General features: G+C 30.9%; 1 protein-coding gene across 6 annotated transcripts; it reads left to right on the forward strand.

The window, feature by feature from the left end:
• The first annotated feature begins 9,373 nt into the window (after window positions 1–9,373).
• On the forward strand, window positions 9,374–19,665 carry LOC105110458 (WD repeat-containing protein 48-like). 6 transcript variants are annotated; one of them, XM_011005508.1, is made up of 21 exons: window positions 9,374–9,568; window positions 9,705–9,790; window positions 9,866–9,904; window positions 10,567–10,676; window positions 11,562–11,720; window positions 12,196–12,261; window positions 12,386–12,475; window positions 12,658–12,963; window positions 13,267–13,364; window positions 13,733–13,768; window positions 13,884–14,004; window positions 14,108–14,344; window positions 14,765–14,860; window positions 14,968–15,033; window positions 15,214–15,252; window positions 15,338–15,472; window positions 15,891–16,252; window positions 16,522–16,615; window positions 18,189–18,377; window positions 18,758–18,879; window positions 19,155–19,665. In XM_011005508.1, exons 4-20 carry the CDS (start codon window positions 10,578–10,580, stop codon window positions 18,845–18,847), a joined length of 2,283 nt encoding a protein of 760 aa, XP_011003810.1. In that variant the 5' UTR covers window positions 9,374–9,568; window positions 9,705–9,790; window positions 9,866–9,904; window positions 10,567–10,577; the 3' UTR covers window positions 18,848–18,879; window positions 19,155–19,665. The 6 variants fall into 6 exon arrangements, with proteins under 6 accessions (XP_011003810.1, XP_011003808.1, XP_011003811.1 ...); XM_011005506.1 differs by lacking the exon at window positions 9,866–9,904; XM_011005511.1 differs by lacking the exon at window positions 9,866–9,904 and having other exon boundaries at window positions 9,484–9,568; window positions 9,706–9,799.
• Window positions 19,666–21,947: the final 2,282 nt, after the last annotated feature.

Consider the following 21,947-nt stretch of genomic DNA (forward strand, 5'->3'; position numbering starts at 1 on the left):
AATGGAGGTAAGAAATTGAAAGGTGAAGCTTTTATTATACTTGCATTTAATTTGAAACTAATGAGTTAATTTTACTAGGTGAGGCTTGTAAGTTTACTGGTTTTCCATTCATTTTTCTCTCCAAGATTGAAAGATTCAAGAGTACGGGTCATTAATGAAATTCCATTTCTTGAGACTAATAATTTGCTTTTACAGGATTAAAATTATAAATTTATTATATTCTCTCCAAAATAAAAAAATTGGAAAGCGAGGGCTTCGAAAAAAAAAGAAGAAGCTAGATTGTTAATGCTAGAGTATCCATTTTAGGATGGGAATCCTAGGTGTTGAGATTCTCAATGGGATAGTCCGTATAAAATATACTAGGAGCTCATTGTAAGATGATCTATGCAAAAGGCTCGTTAGGCTTTCGATTGAGATGCCATGATCTAGTTGGATATATTAATAAATTCGTTGGCTATTGTCTATCTAGGTTTTTAAAAGTGATAGATATTAGATAAATTATTCTGATATTAGTTGATATTAAATCAAGAGATCTAATATCCACTTTAAGATAAAAACCTATAACTTGATGTAAAAAATGTTAGAAACTAGTGATAAAATATTCATACAAAAAGTTTTAAATTTTTAATGGAGGTTATATGATCTAAAAATAAATTTATCCGTTATCATCGGTTTAGGTTTTTATAAGTAAATGATAATATGCTTCAATGAATTTAGTAGTTTTTAAGAATTAGTCCATTTATTTTTAATTTTATTTTTATATTTTTTTACTTTAATATATTTGAAATTAAATTCTTGATTTTTTTTTTCCAAACTAGTTTGAGGTACATAGACTAGTTTGTGTCTATGACAATTTCCTAGTATAAGATATTATATTTACATGGTGTTTGAAAGTTCAGGGGTAATTATTTTTAAAAATATATTAAATATTTTTTTATTTTTAAAAATTATTTTTAATATTAATACACTAAAACAATTTAAAAACTTAAAAAAAATTACTTTGGAGTAAAGAATTTTTTGTTAAAAAAAACATCTTTGTAACGTAAAAACAAATGAGATTGATGATCAAATAAAAACAAATGAGATGTGATGATCAAGAATTAAAAATTTATAAGCTATCAAATGGCATTACTTAAACTTGGAATTTCCTACTATCTCAAGCCAACTAACAAAAATTACTATAATGTTCTTTTTAATTGTGACAAGAATATAATTAAAATTGTGTTTTTAAAAAAATTAATTTTTTATTAATAATTTTAATACATTGATGCCATAATTAAGTTAGTCCTAAGGCTTTTGTTTTTTTATGCTGATAAAATCAATGATTTAAAAATAAAAATAGAAGTGGGTCGTGTCCCTAATCATTCGAATATAAAACAATAAAAAGATAAAGTTAAGCATTAAATGAAACATTAGGTCCCATAGAAACTGGCTGCGATGGAAGGAGCTTAGATAATGCTCAAATTTGGGTATCATCCTCCTTCTTCAGGGAAAGGAGAAGGCTAAACCAGCAGCTACGATAATTAATAAATTTTTATAACAATTCCTCCTTTTCTTCCTGCGGTAAACTTCGATCTAGGGTTCGGTTTGAATTTGCAAGAATATAATTGCAACCATGGACAGTATTTAGTCAATCCTCTAGAAATCTTCTCCCCGAGGGAGGGTTTTTCATGCCAACTTATTGACTTTGTCATCACCATGGAACACTTTTTTACAACGTGGACCGACTTTTTTTTTATTCTTTTCCCAGAGACGAAGTCATAAAAGTGGATTTTTCAAGAGCACAACATGGGACATCCCATTCCTCAATGGTCAAGGGCATGTTTATTTTTATATTTAAAAAAAGAATTTTAAAAAATATATTTTTTATTTTTTATTTATTTTAAATTAATATATTTTTAGTGTATTCAAATCATTTTGATGCACTAATATTAAAAATAATTTTGTTAAAATAAAAAAATATTATTAATATGTAATTTTAATATAAAAAATTATTTAAAAAACAATCATAACTATACTGTTAAATAAATTATTAAATTGAATCACTAAATTTATATATAAATGAGTTTTTTAAATGGTCTTGATGTGAAATTTAGGTTTTGTAATATAGAAGCTACGATAATTAATAAATTTTTATAACAATTCTTCCGTTTCTTCCTGCGGTAAACTTCGATCTAGGGTTCGGTTTGAATTTGCAAGAATATAATTGCAACCATGGACACTATTTAGTCAATCCTCTAGAAATCTTCTTCCCGAGGGAGGGTTTTTCATGCCAACTTATTGATTTTGTCATCACCATGGAACACTTTTTTACAACGTGGACCGACTTTTTTTTCATTTTTTTCCTAGAGTCGAAGTCATAAAAGTGGATTTTTCAATAGCACAACATGGGAAATCCCATTTCTCAAGGGTCAAGGGCATGTTTATTTTTATATTTAAAAAAAGAATTTTAAAAAATATATTTTTTATTTTTTATTTATTTTAAATTAATATATTTTTAGTGTATTCAAATCATTTTGATGCACTAATATTAAAAATAATTTTGTTAAAATAAAAAAATATTATTAATATGTATTTTAATATAAAAAATTATTTAAAAAACAATCATAACTATACTGTTAAATAAATTATTAAATTGAATCACTAAATTTATATATAAATGAGTTTTTTAAATGGTTTTGATGTGAAATTTAGGTTTTGTAATATAGAAGCTACGATAATTAATAAATTTTTATAACAATTCTTCCGTTTCTTCCTGCGGTAAACTTCGATCTAGGGTTCGGTTTGAATTTGCAAGAATATAATTGCAACCATGGACACTATTTAGTCAATCCTCTAGAAATCTTCTTCCCGAGGGAGGGTTTTTCATGCCAACTTATTGATTTTGTCATCACCATGGAACACTTTTTTACAACGTGGACCGACTTTTTTTTCATTTTTTTCCTAGAGTCGAAGTCATAAAAGTGGATTTTTCAATAGCACAACATGGGAAATCCCATTTCTCAAGGGTCAAGGGCATGTTTATTTTTATATTTTAAAAAAAGAATTTAAAAGAATATATTTTTTTATTTTTTATTTACTTTAAATTAATATATTTTTAGTGTTTTCAAGTTATTTTGATATGTTAATATCACAAATATTTTTTAAAAAATAAAAAATTATTAATATGTATTTTGATATAAAAAGTTATTAAAAAAGTAACCATAACCAAACTACCAAATAAACTTTAAATTAAATTGATTCACTAAATCTAGGTTTTTTTAATATAGAAGCTAACTTAAGCATATTTTTAACCTTTTAAAAAAATAATATTGTTTCATGTTTTATTTTTTATTATGAAAAAAAATATATGTTGCTTATACACTACTCAATAAAAAATCAACTATAAAATCAGTGATTCAACGTATTTTAGCCCCAATTAAAGTCTATGATATCCCAACACTGCTAGTAAAATTTAACAATATTCCTCGAATTCTTGGAACTTTAGCAAGATCAGAAAGAAAATGCAAGAATCATAGCTTGATAAATCGTGGTTTAAAGGTTGTTCTATCAACATTTTGGTGTAATAATATATGGGTACGTGAACAACGTAGCCATTTGCTAGGAAACTTGGTCATGTTCGTTAAAAAGAAAAGGTGGTGGCCATGACGGGCTAAAGTTTTTTATTTTTTAAAGGAAAAAACCTTGTCTGGGCTCTACTAGTTTTTTGTGGGCGATTTGACTCATGGGTCGCCTGACACGACCTCGACTCACCTTTTTTTTTTTTTCTCTCTTTTTTATTTATTTATTTTTAGAATAAAGTTACATGACCCACCCCATCTTTTTTTTTTCTTTTTTTTTTCTGTCTTGCACGCACGAAATTTACAGGATAGGCACTGTTTCCATCGCCAATAATTATCTTTTTACAATGCCTATTCCTAGCTTATATGAAGGCCAATAAAAATAAATATATTATGTCACATAGACATATGAACTTCTCTTCCAATTACTCTCACCGGAAACAAAATCCATTGCAGCTCAGGCCAGTTGATGAGCCACCTTAGTTGGTCGACGGTATAATTTCTTCCATGAAAAAGCTTTAAGCCAGATGTATAAATGCATCCAGTCTTACCTTACGGAAACTAACTCTGGACAGGGCCAAACATTGGTTAAACCAAGATAATCATGCAACATACTTTTATCTTTCTTTTTCTATATTTCATCTTCTTCCTCGTATGCTAACTTAAATATTAAAGAGTTATTTTTTTTATAAAAAAATTATGTTAAAAATAATTCATTTTTTTTGTACTTTACAAATTTCATGGTTGATAAAACTATAATATAAAAAGGAATGATTGATATCCCCATAATAAAGACTCTAGCTCCTTATGTATGTAATAGCTCTTCAATCAAGTGAACTTACTTGATGATGTTATAGCAGTGAGGAAAGTTCATCTTTGGTTTTATGGGTTAAACTAGAATAATCATGCAACATATTTTTATCTTTTTTTTATATATTTCATCTTCTTCCTCCAATGCTAATTTAAATATTAAAGAGTTTTTTTATAAAATCTCATAGCCCGTAACCTAATTTTATAGCGGACCATGGAAAGCCTATTAATTTTTGTGTGAGGCTTTTTCGTAATTTTATTGATAGTGTTGTTTGTAGAAAGCTGGATAAAAAGCTAGTTTGAATATGTTTGGTATTGTGGTAGCTGTTGTGGTTGTAGTTTGAAAAAAGTTGTTTTATAAAAAATATTTTTAATTGAGATTGGTTTGAAAAAATAGATGTTTAGTTGAAATTGAGGTTGACAAAAAATAGTTTAATGTGTTTGGTTAATAATACTTTTGAAATTGAGGTTTTAAAATAATTTTAAAAAATATATATTAATATTGATAGTTTTTAATTTAAATATCGTAGATTTAACTTTTGTTACTATATCATGAAAAAAATAATATTTTATATAAAATATTTTTTATTATTTCATTAAAATATCTACAATTTCATCATGTATGAAATACATCCAACAAGGACTATAGTTTTTTTTATTTTTTAAGCGCGCAATAACATCAAGTAAAATATAATTAATAATGAAATTGGGATTGCGATTAAATTTTACAAATACTATTTTATCAGGCTATTTCTGTCTAGTTTATATAGTGTCATTAAATATATTAAATACTAATTTTTTGAATAAAAAACAATTAAAAATAATTTTTATTTTACTGGGTTGGACTTGGTTAAATGTATTTTAAGATTTAAACTGAAACCGGTTTGGCTAAACCAGTCCGATCGAAATTATATATATGTTATACTGTTCATGCTAATTAATTAGCATGAATAATATGCACATGCATATAGTGTACAGTGCATGCAAGTTACACTGCGCATGCTAATTAATTAGCATGCACAGTGCGTAAATATGTGTTTTCTCATTGTTTATTATTGAAACAAAAGTAGCCTCTTGTTGCTTCGTGATTATTGAGTTTGCAACGCAGTAAAAGGTGGGACTTGTGAATAGTCAGTGATATTTTTTTCTGTAACCAAACATATATTTGTTATGTTTTATTTTAACTACAATCACAGCCGCATAGACAAACGGACCTGATACTTCTTCTTATATTTTACAAAACACCTTTTTCATGGTTAATGAAACTGTAATATAAATAAAAATAATTGATGTCCCTGTAATAGAGACTCCAACTCCTTATGAAATTACTTGTTGATGATGCTATAGTAGTGAGGCAAGTGCATCTTTGCTCATTGCCTTATATATATTAGCAACAAGCTCTCATGAATACAATAATTATGCAATGATAAATCTATTTTGTAAAGATTTTTTAAGATATTTATTTAGGTTTGCTTGATTTTTATAAATATTTTTAATTTTATTCAATATGATTTTTTTAATTTTTTTTAATTTTGATCTTTATTATTTTAATTAATGTTTACTTTATGTGGGATTGTTTATTTTATTTTATTTTATTTATTGAATTGCATCACTTATTTTATTTGGGATTGTTTATTTTATTTTATTTATTGAATTGCATCCTCCTTTAGTATTTTATATCCGATTTTATTTTTATTTTTAGTTATTTTTTTAGTTTTTTTATTAATATTTTTTATACCGATCTCATAATTCAAAATTAAATTGTTTAAGGGTTATGTTTCTTAATTGAATTTGAATAAAAATAATTAATTCAAAATGATGCAACTTTTAGAAATTAGACAAGGTTTGAAAGGTTTATTAAGTTTGCCCTTTTTTTCTCCTTTTCTAAATTGATATTTTTCTTATTTTTTATCATTTCTTTTAAAACTTTTGTTTTTGTTATTTTTTCGGTTTAATCCTCTTTTTTAATTTTTTTTCTTAATTTGATTATATTGGGTTAGTCCTTAACAATTTTTTTCTTTTATTTCACCCTTTAACTTTTTTAATCTATAAATAATCTATTATATTATAAATGTTTTTTAATTTCACCTCCTATGATTTTTCTAATATTTCAAGTTTGGTTCTAATTCTTTTAATTATAGTTTTTTTGTTTGAGATATTGTTTTTAAAAAATTTCATTCTCATTGGGTTTTCTCTGGTTAGATTTTAGCCTCATTCTTTTTTTTTATTGTTTATTTTTTTACAAGTTTTTATATTGATAGTTTTTTTAAACAATTCCATCATTTAAAATTACATTGGATAACATTTAAATTTTTTAATTGCACTTGGATATATGATTTAACAAGTTGTAAATTTTTTTTATAAGAGATTAGGTTCAAGAGGTTTGCTTGATTTTTTTTTTTAAGTTGATATTTTATGTTTTTTTATCTTGAATTTTAACTTTTTTTTCTTCGACTAGATGATTAATATTAAGTTATTTAATAATTTAAATAGTCCAGGATGTAATTTTTTTTATTGTTAGTTTATTTTACTTTTTTATATATATTGCTTAAATTATCACTATATCCAATGACTTGAATCTATCAATTTTTTCATAAAAGGAAATATTCAGCCCAAGTGGACACATGAATAATATATTTAGTACAAATCAATTGACATATCAACTTGTAAAATCTTGATAGAGAATGAATTCACAATTAAAAAAGTTTGGTTGCCGGAAAAAAAGAAGAAGGAGAGAGCAGCTTCGTTATTCATAAAAATATTGAAAACGACCAATGTCATTTGGTATATTTAATAAATAATAATATTACCTATTATCTTTGTAATTTGGAATATTGGGATCAATGGGGATATTCCTCTTTTCCATTTCCTTTAAATTCAACATGAGAGGGATTATTCAAAAAAATATTTAATTTATTTTTTTGAAATACAAGGATGCTAGAAGTACCTCTTGATAAACTCTTTAATCCCAAAATGGATAGTTAATCTTTTAACAGATTTTTAAAAAAAAGATTCAATCTTTGCATTTGGATATTAAAATTACCATAAAAACTAAAAAGAGAAATTAATTGATTCAATTCATGTACCGTTGTATGGCTAGGGTTAGATTTTCTAAATAAAAACTAAACTCCAGCGTTATTTTTTGAATTAAAAAAACTAAAAAGCCGTTTTAAAATAGAATTATACCATTTTTTTTAAAAATTTAAAATTTTTATACAAGTTAGATTATTTTAATATGTTAATCTTAAAAATAATTAAAAAAATATTATTTTAATATAAAAAATATTTTAAAAAAATCAAAACTGCAAGCTATCCTAAACAAGCAAGCGCTTACCACAGCTGCCTGCAAGACTCTGGTCATTGCTTTCTTTTGACTGCAATCCACTTGCCATCAGACCCTCCTTCCAAAGAGCTAACATCTCTTGCTGACAGTAAAACCTGACATGTCATCAAGGTTTGTGCGTGCGTGCGTGCGTGTGTGTGTATATATATATATAAAAGGATCTTTTTATGTTTTAGCAACGAGAAATTTTATGGTGTTTGTTGTAACTTCCGGTGGTAACCGTTGATTTTTATTTATTTTTTTATTAAAACGACGTCGTTTTGAATTTTTTTAAAAATAGAAATTGACCCGGTCGACCCGTTCGACCCGGTCGACCCGTTCGACCCGGTCAAAACCCAGTAATCCGGTCAAAATCCAGAACCCGGACCTTGGACCGGGTCAGCCACCTAAACAAGCAAGCGCTTACCACAGCTGCCTGCAAGACTCTGGTCATTGCATTTAAAAACCATGCTCTGGTCATTGCTTTCTTTTGACTGCAATCCACTTGCCATCAGACCCTCCTTCCAAAGAGCTAACATCTCTTGCTGACAGTAAAACCTGACATGTCATCAAGGTTTGTGCGTGCGTGCGTGCGTGTGTGTGTATATGGGTGCGTGCGTGCGTGCGTGTGTGTGTATATATATATATAAAAGGATCTTTTTATGTTTTAGCAACGAGAAATTTTATGGTGTTTGTTGTAACTAATAATAATTTATTAATTACTTGGTATGGCTTACTTGAACAAAAAAAGGATAAAAAGAAGAGATATATTTAATGAGTGAAATAATTCATATTTTATTTTATTTTTTTCTTGTATTTATTTTTATAGTAATTAATAAAATCTCACTGGTTATAACTTGGGTATGGAGAATTTTTTTTTTCATTTAAGAACCATGAATTATTATTATTATATTTGTTGAATTCAAATGGCTGTTTTGAATTAAATTTGGTTTTTTTTCTTCAGATAAAGTAGTTATTTATTGGATAAATACAATGTTTACAACCTAGGTTCTAAACTACATGTTAACTTCACAACAACATGGTAATAAAAAAAAAAAACAAAAAATCTTAAATCTTAAACTTAATAGTCAACAACAATGAACATTAAACGCTCCATGTATAGAGAATTAAATTGTTCTATCATGAGGTAAATGTAAAAAAAATTAAGTTATCATATTATGATAGCAATCATGAAAAAAACTTATTTTTTTTCTTTAATATATAAATATAACTTTTTATTTACATGTTTATTATCCTCACAATATTTTACTTATTTAATAGACTTGCATGAATGTTTAAAGGATCTAAAAATTAATTATGAGTATGTAAACTGATTTGAATATCTCAAGTTAAAAAAAATTAAATTTAACTTAATAAGTTAATTTATATTTATTTATATTTATTTTTTTTCCTTACAAAACAACATATTTTTGTTTTCTTTGAAAAGAATTAAAATTTATTTAATTTAATTTTAATTAATTCAAATCAACTCGATTAACACGGATTTATTTACCATGGATTCTTGGAATTGTTTACTCGTGACAGATGGACAGGGAGGATTTTACAGCGGAGAACATCACAACTACAAAGTTAACACTTAACACCTTTAAGGCTTTGACTTCCTGGTGGTCGAAACCATAATAATAATAATAATAATAAAGTCTGTTTTTATGATTTTCTTTTTTAGTTCTCAAATCTCTCCACTCTCTCTCTCTCTCTCTAAAACAAACAACAAATCATCGTCATCATCATAAAAACAATCGCTCCATCCTTTTTAGGGTTTTAATTTAAAAATCTCAGAAATCAAATCCCGACGATTTCATTTCCATCTCTCACTCTCTCTCTCTCAAGAATCCATTTCTATCTCCTGCAACGGGTCAGTAACCCAACTCACTTCAATTCACAATTTCTGTCCCTTTCTTAATATTTTTTTTGTTTTTGTTTTACACGATCATTTGCTAACCCTCGTTAATCGATTTCGTTTCCTTTCTTCTTCTTCCCAATTGCTCTAGGGTTTGGATCGCATTTCTAGTCGTTGATTTTGTGTATCGCGAAGTTCTGAGGTTGAATTTGAATAAAATCGAAGAGTTTAAATTTGGTGAGAGAGGTTTAGGACTTGAGTTTAATGTTTGTTGTTACTTCATGTGGTTAAAGCTTATTTCTTTATGTGCAGAATTATGAGACGAAGACAGAAGCTATGTTTTGTGGATTGGTAGTTTTATTTTTTTTATTTGGAGAAAGGATATTTTAAGGGTAATTTATGGCATTAGTTTGGGGATGAAAGTGATGATACTTTTGTGCACCCAGATGCAAGCGCGAGTAATTTTCTATGTTGGAACAGTAAAATGGTTGTATTCTAAGATGTTTGATTTGGTTTACTGTTTTAATAATTTGATTTTAATCTCGGAGTCAACTGGGTGGATTGGATGGTCGATTGATTGGTTTATTCTGGCTGTTTGTTTCATTCGGTTCTGGCATGTTTTTATTTGATTTTATTTGGGTGGTTGCTGGGGCTTGTCTTCTGGAAAAAATGTATACATGTGCAAGGAAAATTTAGTCATGTGTAACTCATGAATGTTGCGAGAGAAAAGATTTGGTTGGCACTTCGAATTGGCTGCTGGCTGATTTCTATGCACATGAAAAAAGTAAAAAACACTAGCTGTGTTCTCTTGATAGGAAAAACTCTGAAAACACTCTGGCTTGAATCATTATTATTTAGGAATGGCTTCTCAACTTTTTTTCTCCTTCATTATTTTTCTAAAAGGTAATAGGTGTTGATTAATATGTACTTGTTCCAGAATCTTGGAGGAATTAATAAGATATTTGTGGTATTTTCTAATTACTCAGTGATGATGATTTGTTTATTTCTCTTAGGGGTTGTAGCAATGCACCGTGTGGGTAGTGCTGGGAACACAAACAATTCTGTTCGCCCGCGTAAAGAGAAGAGGCTGACATATGTGTTGAGTGATGCTGATGACACAAAGGTGAAGTGGTCTTGTAGTTCTATTTTTATCATCAATTTTTGCTCAACATTTTAGCATTTTAAAGTGAACAAGTTGCCCTTTTCTGATGTACATATGGGATTGATTTATATGTATTTATTATTTTCCACTTTGATGTCATATAAATGCTTAACACTTAACTTGCTTGATTGTTATTCTAGCGAAATCTACTTTATGTAGTTGATCATATTTACCATGCATGGGACTTGATGCTGGTTATTAATACTGCTAAATGTTATGATGAATATTCAAGTCCTTGCATTACATCCTTTTATGGTGTTGCGATTTATAACAATGTTATCAATGTGTGTTTTTTTCATGGTGAATGCTGGGTGAATGATCCTATCCTGATCATGTACTTCGTGCTCAAATTCTTTGCTAAATGTTTGTGCTCTGATTGCTTAATGTTGCTATTGTGCTTTCATTTTTATTTTGGCATTTTTTGGAGCTGGGAGTGGAACTATGATTATTATTTTTCTACAAACGAATGAAAATCATTGTTTTTTTGGAAGACCACTGTCTATTGTAGGCTGGTTTTATGCATGATTTGATGTTTTTATGGGCCAGAGTAAACTATAAGAGTACAATGTGCATGCTTTCCATGATTAAGTTGAATGGTACTTCATCTTTTCTAAAATTTCAATTCAGCTGAGTAACACTCATAAATGTTTGAAGCATCTTCAAGGGCATACAATGTTCATAGTTACCTATAAAAGAAGAAAAGAAGGCATGGTCTGTTTAAATATACACCCTCTCCACTTTTATGCTGTGTGATTTTCTTCAAACAGATCAAATTTTGCTGAACTTGTTTCTTTTAATGGAGTCATGGATCCTTATACTACTTGTTTTGGGATATCTCTTTTGCAGCATTGTGCTGGCATAAACTGTCTAAAAGTGTTAAAGTCCACTGTATCTGATGGGTGTGATTACCTCTTCACCGGGAGTCGTGATGGCACGCTGAAGAGATGGGCCCTTTCTGAAGATTCTGCGACGTGCTCAGCTACATTTGAGTCACATGTTGATTGGGTACTTTTTTAACCCTTTGGCAGGTGGTTCATTATTACATCTGTCACCTATCAAGGATCTGGTAGGTGCTTAATTGTTGCCTTTGAGGAATTTCATTTCGGGAAACCGTCTATGAGATGGCTATGGTTATTGGGAAATAGCTTTAGCTGATTTTTCTGGCCTTTTATGAGGTTGGACTCTGGAGGGAGCAAGATTGATTTGATAATTGTCACCTTGATTGAATTTTCTAATCAATTATCAAATGTGCACGGGGAAGATGCCCTCACACTCCGAGTGTGTCAAACTGGCAAACTTGTTTCTTTTTATTAGATAAGCATTTAATATGGTGACTTAGAGCGCCATCATCTATGTAATTATTCACTTATCTTTGTGGAGTGAAGCTATATATTATGCTACTGTTTTCCTATGTCATAAACTTTCTTATGTGAATACCTGAGATAAATGGGATATGTATGGGGTATCTCTGGCTGTGCAGGTAAATGATGCTGTCCTTGCTGGTGACAGAACCCTTGTCTCCTGCTCTTCAGACACCACCCTGAAGGTTTGTAAATTTTCTTATTTTTTGTTGCTTTTGTACTGAATGATTTAATGGCTGTGCACTTGCTGACCGAGCTGCTCATTGGTTACTTGCTTGTCTTTTTTTCCCCTTTTGGGTAATATACCAGGCCTGGAATTGCTTATCTGATGGAACTTGTACCAAGACTCTTCGCCAACACTCTGATTATGTTATTTGCCTTGCAGCGGCAGAAAAAAATGTAATTTCCATTTCAATTTTTTCATGGATCTTACTAACTGCATGGATGAAAAGTTCCTGCCTGTGCATCTTGTTATCTAAGTTAAACAGTATATTCAGTAAAAATATGCTTGAATCTATGGTTTATGATCTTAATATCATTGGAGTCATTTTCTGAACCTGTTTTAGTGTCATGCATTTTAGAGCAATATAGTTGCCTCTGGAGGCCTTGGTGGGGAAGTTTTCATATGGGATGTGGAAGCTGCATTGACTCCAGTGTCAAAGTCTGGCGATGCAATGGAAGATGATTGTTCAAATGGTGTAAATGGCTCTACTAATTCATTGCCCGTGACTAGTTTACGAACCATTAGCTCAAGCAACAGCATTTCTGCACACAATTCTCAGTCCCATGGGTATGTCCCAGTTGGTGCTAAAGGCCATAAGGAGTCAGTCTATGCATTGGCAATGAATGATAGTGGAACCCGTCTTGTCTCTGGTGGGACCGAGAAGGTATATTGATATTCAGATATTACAGTTATTTGTTTATTTATGTTTTGATAATTCAACTGCTTTTGCGGGGAAGTGGAATTTGAACTTGGAGCTTTCCCATTTCTGGAGAGGTGTACTGTTAGGCTTATGACTCAGTGGTAGATATTTCAGTCGTTTGTGTATTCTTACCTCTTTATACTGGTGTACCGTGGACACATAAGATGATGGAAAGAACTTACATGCATGTTTTCAGATCTTTTGATCATTTAATGGTTTGAAAAGATACTGGCTTTGATGCTTTATCTCTTGTCCTTTTTCCTCTAGGTTGTGCGTGTATGGGACCCCCGTACTGGTTCAAAGGCTATGAAGCTAAGAGGGCATACTGATAACATTAGAGCATTGCTTCTGGATTCTACTGGCAGGTTGGTTGAATGGGGTCTGCAGCTATTAAGTTTTGTTTGCAAGAGATTTTTTCGCCAAGAAGTATAGTTGTTTATTTTTCAGTTTATGATGTATGGCAAGAAAAATTAATAATTCCCCCCCATCCCCATCCCCACACAAAAAAAAATCTCTAGTATAGGGATTATGATGTTTACATGCTGCATGCATTTATACTTTGAATGTGATCAAAACAGTTGTTCATGAAGACCTGTTCAAATTATTTCTGTTTCTTTAATAGTGCAGGGAGTTTGGGGGACTTGTATCTTTCCCACACATGCTCATTTAATTGGATTGCTCTGCAATTTTGTATTTTTTTCTTAATAACACGGTTTCTAATTTATTTTTGAAGGTATTGCTTATCAGGTTCTTCTGATTCCATGATCAGGTGGATATTTTACTCCCCTTTGCTTTTCACTCTTATCCACCCTTCCAGCACCCATCACTTCAATCATAAAATTGAATAAGACCTTGTGCTGAACTTTTTGTGGATTGTTTTGTAGGCTGTGGGACCTTGGGATGCAGCGATGTGTGCATTCATATGCTGTGCATACAGATTCTGTTTGGGCACTTGCCAGCACTCCATCATTCAGCCATGTATACAGTGGTGGAAGGGACCTTTCTGTGAGTTGATTTTCCTATGAAATCTAAATAATTATTTTCCACATATTTTAGTGTTATGTTTGATGCCCTGATTTTTGATACTCTATTTTGTTTATACCCTCAGTTGTACTTGACAGACTTGGTGACAAGAGAGAGTCTTTTGCTTTGCACGAAAGAGCACCCGATTTTGCAATTGGCATTACATGATGACAGTATATGGGCCGCGACGACAGATTCTTCGGTTCATAGATGGCCCGCTGAAGCACACAATCCTCAAAAGGTCTTTCAAAGAGGTGGTTCATTCTTGGCTGGTAACCTTTCCTTTTCAAGGGCAAGAGTTTCATTAGAAGGATCTACTCCAGTAAGTAATTCTCATAGCCTTTGACTGGCAACTAATGCTATTGCACATAACAGGTTCTTCACCAAGGCATTCTTTTTAACGTCTTACATCTAATTTTCAATTTTTTGTTAATTTGTGTCTACTGTTTCTGAATTTTTGAACGGGGGATAATTCCTTTATGTTCTTCTTAGTCACCATATCTTTACTTATTGATTTCCACTTCCCACATACGATTCATTGACTACACCAAAGTTTCATCTAGTCTGAATAATGAGGCTGTCATCTGTTGCAGATTTTCCCCTTGGCTTGTTGTGATTGTTGTGTTTTTCATTTTTATGAATGATTTGCACTGAGTTTCTAAAGATTATTCAGAAGGGAGACCTGCACTCTAGCAATATCTGTTTTCCTCATTCATTAATGTACTGCTTTGCTTTTCTATAGGTGCCAGTCTACAAAGAACCAACCTTAACCATTCCTGGAACTCCAGCAATAGTGCAGCATGAAATTTTAAATAATAGAAGGCATGTCTTGACTAAGGTATCGACGGTACTTTTTCCCTTATTTCTTACAATTAACACCAAACAATCAAACACTTTTTTCTTTTTTTTTTGGGGTTTATATTACTTGTCATGCCTGTTTGGAAGGATACTGCTGGCTCAGTGAAGCTATGGGAGATCACAAGGGGCATTGTAATTGAAGACTATGGGAAGGTTACATCTCTTTTTCCCTTTCCTATTTTTTGTGAATTGTTGATTACATCCTTGCAATATTGCATACCTTATATTTGGAAGGGGAGTTAGTCGTCCTATCATTTGGTGCATTAATTATGTCACCTATAGGAAATGGTGTAATTCAGGCATTATATGTATTTACAACTTGACATTTTCCAGGTGTCATTTGAGGAGAAAAAGGAACAGTTATTTGAAATGGTATGATCACAAGATCCTTTTCATTGTATATTGGAGTTGTTGCATGGGAATTTTTGTGGGTTACTGATAATCTTTTATGTTCCAGGTCAGCATTCCTGCATGGTTCACTGTGGATACCAGGCTTGGAAGCTTGTCTGTTCATTTGGACACACCACAATGCTTTTCAGCTGAGATGTATTCAGCTGATCTTAACATAGTTGGGAAACCTGAGGATGATAAGGTAAAACGGTAAAACTTTTGTACACATGAGTTGGGAAAATGTTTTAGAAAAATGGCCTCTGTTGATTTTAATGTTAATCTTTAAACACCTGAGAATGAGTTGAATAGGGAACTAGTTTATTCTTCTGAAAGAACTCAAATACATTAAAAGATTGAAACTTTTCAGAGTGTTCCTTGATTATATATGAAAACTACCAATATCTTCGTATGCAGGACCCCAAAACTTGTATTACTGAGTGCCATATCTTAAGATGTGTATTTTGGTATGGTTCTTTTGCAGCGTGCAGTCTTCTCTACATGTAATAAATGGTGATTAAATTGCTGCATAACTAATTGGTCATGGCAGAAGCAGATTGCTTTTCTTGTCAGCATTTAAAAAAAAATTATACTCATTTGTAGCATTTATTCATGATCTGCAGGTTAATTTAGCTCGCGAAACCCTTAAAGGTTTGTTGGCTCATTGGTTGGCCAAGAGAAGGCGCAGACTTGGTCCTCCAACTTCAGCTAATGGAGATGTTCTATCCGGAAAGGATTTTGCTCATAGAAGTCTTGGCCATTCTAGAGTTGAAGTAGATGGCGGTGCTGAAAATGACTCCAAGGTTTATCCTCCATTTGAATTTTCAACAGTTTCCCCTCCTTCGGTTGTTACTGAAGGCTCTCAGGGAGGTCCATGGAGAAAGAAAATTACTGATTTAGATGGAAGTGAAGACGAGAAGGACTTCCCTTGGTGGTGTTTGGATTGTGTGTTGAACAATCGCCTACCTCCAAGAGAAAACACCAAGTAATTATTTTCCTTTCTTCACTGAATTATAATTTTACTTGCAAGTTATAGGGAAGCATTCTTACATGGAATTGTGCATTTGGTTCCAGCTGTAATTCTAATTCCTTGATTTATTTTGATTGTTTTCTAGATTTTGTTTTTAAATATTTATGCTTCATATTAGACTCTGCACTTTGTCAACAATTAATGTGTTGTTGTGCTTTTACCTTGCTCATTTTATGTGGGTTTTTCTCAGCAGATAAATAATGAAAGTGATTAAATTTCTGCAGGTGCAGCTTTTATCTGCATCCATGTGAAGGTTCAGCATTTCAGATCCTCACACAAGGCAAATTAAGTGCACCTCGCATCCTTAGAATTCATAAAGTAAGTTTGATTCAGCAGCTTAGAGGAAGAAAAGATTTGCATGTGTCAGATAAAAAAATATATTTGCATTTGATTATCTGGAAATTTGCACTATTGACAGTATTCATGTAGTGCTTTTACTATAATATGTTAGTGGTATATTCTGGAACATACCAATTAAAAGGAGCTGTGCTGGAAATTATTAGACTTGCACAATGTGTAAGATAGATATGTTACAGATATCTGACTTGTATTTTTTTCATGGGAAAAACCATACTGAATATAAATTAGGATTGCATTTTGGAGGATGTGATTCTCCAATATGCTTTTCTATTTCAATTTTTTTTTCAGTGATTTAATATAAGTTTCTTTTATCCAAAAAAGAAAAAAGAACAAGAAAAAGGGTGGCATAACGTGCTCTGCTATTTCAAGTACACTAGCATCTCTAGTTCCAATACTTTTCAATGATTTTTTTTTCTATTTTCTAAATTTTTATGGGCTTTGTTTGCGCTGCTTAATATTATGCCCAGAATGCTTTGTATGTAGTGGATGTGAAAGGTCTTATTGCATGTGTGGTCCATCTATTGCTGAGATGAAATATTCACTTGAACTTCTCTCAAATTAGCATCTTCTAGATAAATTTCCCTTCAGAGAAGCTTTGATCTACAAAGACAAATACATTGAAGGAAAAGACAATAGGAACAAGTTTATAACCCTAAGCAGCCTGAAGGAACCAGGAGGTGGACAAATCCACCAAGGAGGCATCAGCTAGACACTTAGTTCTGTTTACACTTTGTTGCTGCTGCTAGTTTGCTAAGCATGCTTTAGTTTTGAGTAGGCAGTTCATATGGATTGGCCTTTCAACTGCTTTTTGTAAAATTCTTCCAGTCACTTCCTTTCTGGCCTTTCGTCTTCCATAAAAAAGCAGTGTTTCTATAAATAGATCAGAAAAGCATGGATTATTTATATACTGTACGATGCTTTAGGTTTTAAATGTTTTGTGCTATATAATAGAACAATCAAGAAAGTGATGAGAAGTCAAATAAATTGATATTTGTAGATTTCTGAAATTATATTCTCAAGAATGTTTCTTTATCTATGTGTTTCAATTTTGCGTTTTTATCCCACTTTTGTTGTGTAAAATACGAATGGATGGCAAGAATTAATCCTCATGTGATGATGCATTTGGGTGCAACTCTGTATTTCAGCTAGATATCTGCAGAAGAATCAAGAGTATTTATTGTATCAAGAAATGGAAATTAATTGTCTTTTCCAGATGTCATCTAGCAGTCTTATCATGTGATAATGGTCTTATTGCAGAATAAGTTATCTTACTCTACATAAATCATGGATATGATAGGCTTCCGTTTCATAACCTGTTCATATTCTTAATTTCATGTTTCTAAAGGTGAAAGTGTAATACTCTTGTTCCTCAGTAGAGATGCATTGATACAGTCAACCTTTAGCTTTAGTCACTGTTATAAAGAAATAAGATGTGAAACAAATCCCAAGTTAGGATCTGTTTTGCCAGTATACTTTCTGTGATATGCTGAATAATCCTTTTTTACTGATTTTCACTAACATGTTTGCATAGGTTGTAAATTATGTTGTAGAGAAGCTGGTCCTTGACAAACCACTGGATAATGTGAATACTGATGGAACATTTGCTCCTGGAATTGGAGGACCCTTGCAGCATTCAGTGGTTGGAGATGGATCTTTCCGATCTGGATTGAAGCCTTGGCAAAAGCTTAAGCCTTCCATTGAGATCTTGTGCAATAATCAGGTCATTTTGATTTTCATTTTATCAGGGAAATGCACTCAAAAGCATTTACTTGGATAATAAGCTTCTTCAGCTTAAATAAATAAAAAAAAAACACCAAATGTATTTAACGCCATAGGATTGTTGAGTCATCTGTTTTTAAAATGGTTCATCAATCTTTAGCTGGACATTTTAGCACAATAAATTCATGAGCAGAGAATGTCCTAGAGCACATCATCTATGTGTTGCGCAGGTTCAAACTAAAATGGTATATTGTATGAGAAGACAAGTCACCCTGTGGCCCAAATATAAGAATAAACTTCTGCCGTTCTTCTATTTACACGCTCTTCTCTTTTTATGTTTTTTTTTGCAATATTTTCTCAAGCAATGACTGTCTTTTGCAGGTCTTATCCCCAGAAATGAGTTTAGCTACAGTGCGAGCTTACATATGGAAGAAACCCGAGGATCTGACCCTTAATTACAGAGTAGTTTAGGGAAGGTGACTCCATGCAACTTTTAGGAGCAGGTGAGTGCCAACTTGTTTTCTTTACCTAGCTTTATTCTTCCAAACTCGTAATCCCCCCCCCCCTTCTCCTGGAGTTGAAATATTAGTTGGAAAAAGGAAAGGTAGTCAAATGATTTTGATAGTAGGATGCATTTTAAAAACTGCAGGAAATCTTATTTTTCTCTAGAATTTATATGTGATTCATTTGTGAGAGGCTACTCTTGGACATTGCCTTGTCATTGTACTCATGCTATGTGTTGTGTATATATATGAACAAATAGCTGATCATTTTCCAGGCTATTATTATTTATTGGATCACAGGTTAGCTTGGCTTGTGATGATCGAAATCATGTGCCTGTGTGAGATACCGGGGAAGATATAGATTCTTCTTGGGGTACTTCACTTGAATGGACGTATCCAATCGACCCTTGTAAATTTGGAAAATCAATTGCCGAACCTGCTGAGAAGATACTTTCGCATTTTCCTCTTGTTGGACTGATGGTATATAAATTTTGAGCCGTGTCTAGCCGTCATGCAAGTTTTTTTTTTTGGTTGGACAACGCCAAGTTGTAGGGCAAGTCTGCATGTGGCAATAGAGAGATTTGCGATGGGTGGAGAATTAACCAGGAGTATCCTAGGAACTGTCTTAAGTGGTGCCAAAAATAGAGTCACGGTGTCCAAAGCGTTGTAGATTTGTATTGTGGGGTACATTACCTAGTCATAGAAACACTGTTATGAAGATGGTGTTTTTCTCTCCTTTTTGGAAATAATACAATTCCCTTGTCTCCATCTATTCATTCTATAATTTTTGCCCCGCATCTCTGTTTTTTTTTTATTTTTTTATTTTTTTTTATATATATATATAATTTATATGGCGTCGGTAAACAAAATCCTGTAATCCTGTAAAAAAAAACACCTCAGGTCCACTTGCATTCCCTGACTGGGAACCAAATCAAGATCCCGAAGCGAAGAGGGGCAAAACCACTTTCTGAAAATCATCTCAAGTCTTCGTCCACTCTCTAAATTACGTTTTCTACCTTGTCCCACGCAAAGGAGAAAAATATCCCAGATCTTACCCAGGTGCAGACCCAAAGACCTTCACGTACTGCTCATATGAACAGTGAAGGACCCTAAGAGAAGCCAAGCCTTTTAGATGTACAAGATAAAAGGGCAATCAATTAAACACGACAATATCATGAATTAATTGTTTTTTGGTGTAGAAATAGTTGCCTTCTGTTATATGTTTTGAGTAGAAAATGTTAAGAAAAATACTGCAATGCACTTGCACCTGTCTGTTTCCTCCACCAAGTCGTTGTGTAGCAGGCTTGGCCATGTATTTTTGTGCCACATCCTTGAAGCAGAAAAAGCTAAAAATTGTTTTGAACAAAAAGTAAAGGCCAAGAAGCGTGGTACGTTCTGTAGGCTCAGCCACTTCTCTGGAGATAGTGGGAGGCAGATGGCCATAACTTTCAAGGCAAGTGTACATTTGATGACTATGTTATATTTGTTTTTAAAAAATAATTTTTTAATTTTTTATATATTTATTTATTATTAAAAAAATTGATCAACAAAAAATACTTTTCAGTCAACAAAAAAACATTTTCCAATTAATAAAAAATACTTTCTGATAAATAAAAAATATTTTTTAGTTAAAGAAAAATTTAGCTTGGTTTTCAAAAAAATATTATTCTTTTTTGTTGTATTTGTTTTCCGGAAAATGATTTCTGAGAAATTACTTTCCAAACTTTCTTGTGTTTGTTTGCTGTTAGGAAAGTTAATCAACGGAAAATACTTTCCAGTTAAAGAAAATTTGGCTTGATTTTTAGGAAAGTATTTTCATGAAAAATTTGGGTAGAAAACACTTTCCGGAAGTTGTGATAAATTTAAAAATATCATTATTTGCTGATTATATCAAATTTAATCCTCAAACTTTTGATTGCTATATATATTTTGTTTTAAATATTTATTTTTTAATTTTATTTATTAAAATTTTATTTTTATATTAACTTTGGTTCTTATTTTTATAATTGTTATTTGCTTTTCTCCTATTATTTTTTTTATTGAAATTTTTTATCTATCAAATTTGGTCCTCATTCTTTTGATTATTACTTATTTTATTTGAAATACGTTATGAAATGTTAATTATTATTATTTTAATTTCTTCATTTTTTTTAGATTTTATCTTTATTATTTCGATTATTATTTATTTTATTTGAGATAATTTATGAAATTATATTTTTTTCAATTTTATTTTCATTCAACTTTTTAATTTGTAAGATTTATTCCTCATTATTTTAATAAACTTGAAAAAATAAAATATTAATAAATTATTTTCCAATTCATTTTCTATAACATAACCAAACACTAAAAAGCATTTTCCAGTTTATTTTTCCTAACATTATCAAACATCAAAAATTAATTTATTTTTTAAAAAATTATTTTTTTAAAATTTATTTATAAAAAAAAACTTTTCTACGAACAAACAAAAATAAACCACACCCCTAAGCAGAACCTAAGCAGAAAAAGCTTAAAATTGTTTTGAACAAAAAGTAAAGGTCAAGAAGTGTGGTACGTTCTGTAGTCTCAGCCACTTCTCTGGAGATAGCGGGAGGCAGATGGCCATAACTTTCAAGGCCTAAGATGCCTTTGATGGCTATAAATACATATATACATTGCGTAAACTATAAAATAACTTTGAGATTATTAAAAAAAACAAAAAACTTTGAAGGAGAAAGGAAAGCAATGGCTGCTGGGCCTATTTACTCTGAGATTAATCCCTTTCACCAAGCAAGGAGGAGAATGCGTAGAATTTAATCTAAACTCAATGAATACCATCATTGAAATTGATTTTATCCAAATAAATGAGTTTTTAAAAATAGTTATATTACTTAAAAAATAATAAATGCGGTATAAATTTTATAAAACTTGACTTAAAATCCGACTTCTAATATATATATATTTATGTTTTTTTTAATCCAATATAATATTTATATATCTCACATAACACACACTCATATACTATTTATCATTTTATCATATATAGGTTACTATTTTTTTAATATTAAATAATAGTCATATGACAGTTATGG

Source organism: Populus euphratica, unplaced genomic scaffold (genome assembly GCF_000495115.2).
Source record: "Populus euphratica unplaced genomic scaffold, PopEup_1.0 scaffold394.1, whole genome shotgun sequence".
Classification (NCBI taxonomy): Eukaryota; Viridiplantae; Streptophyta; class Magnoliopsida; order Malpighiales; family Salicaceae; genus Populus; species Populus euphratica.

Bases quoted from the DNA above. Each gene is read 5' to 3' on its own strand.
- LOC105110458 (XM_011005508.1), top strand. From the start codon at position 10,578: ATGCACCGTGTGGGTAGTGCTGGGAACACAAACAATTCTGTTCGCCCG. The intron at 10,677-11,561 runs GTGAAGTGGTCT...TCTCTTTTGCAG, and splicing joins GTGATGCTGATGACACAAAG to CATTGTGCTGGCATAAACTG. The intron at 14,345-14,764 runs GTAAGTAATTCT...GCTTTTCTATAG, and splicing joins CATTAGAAGGATCTACTCCA to GTGCCAGTCTACAAAGAACC.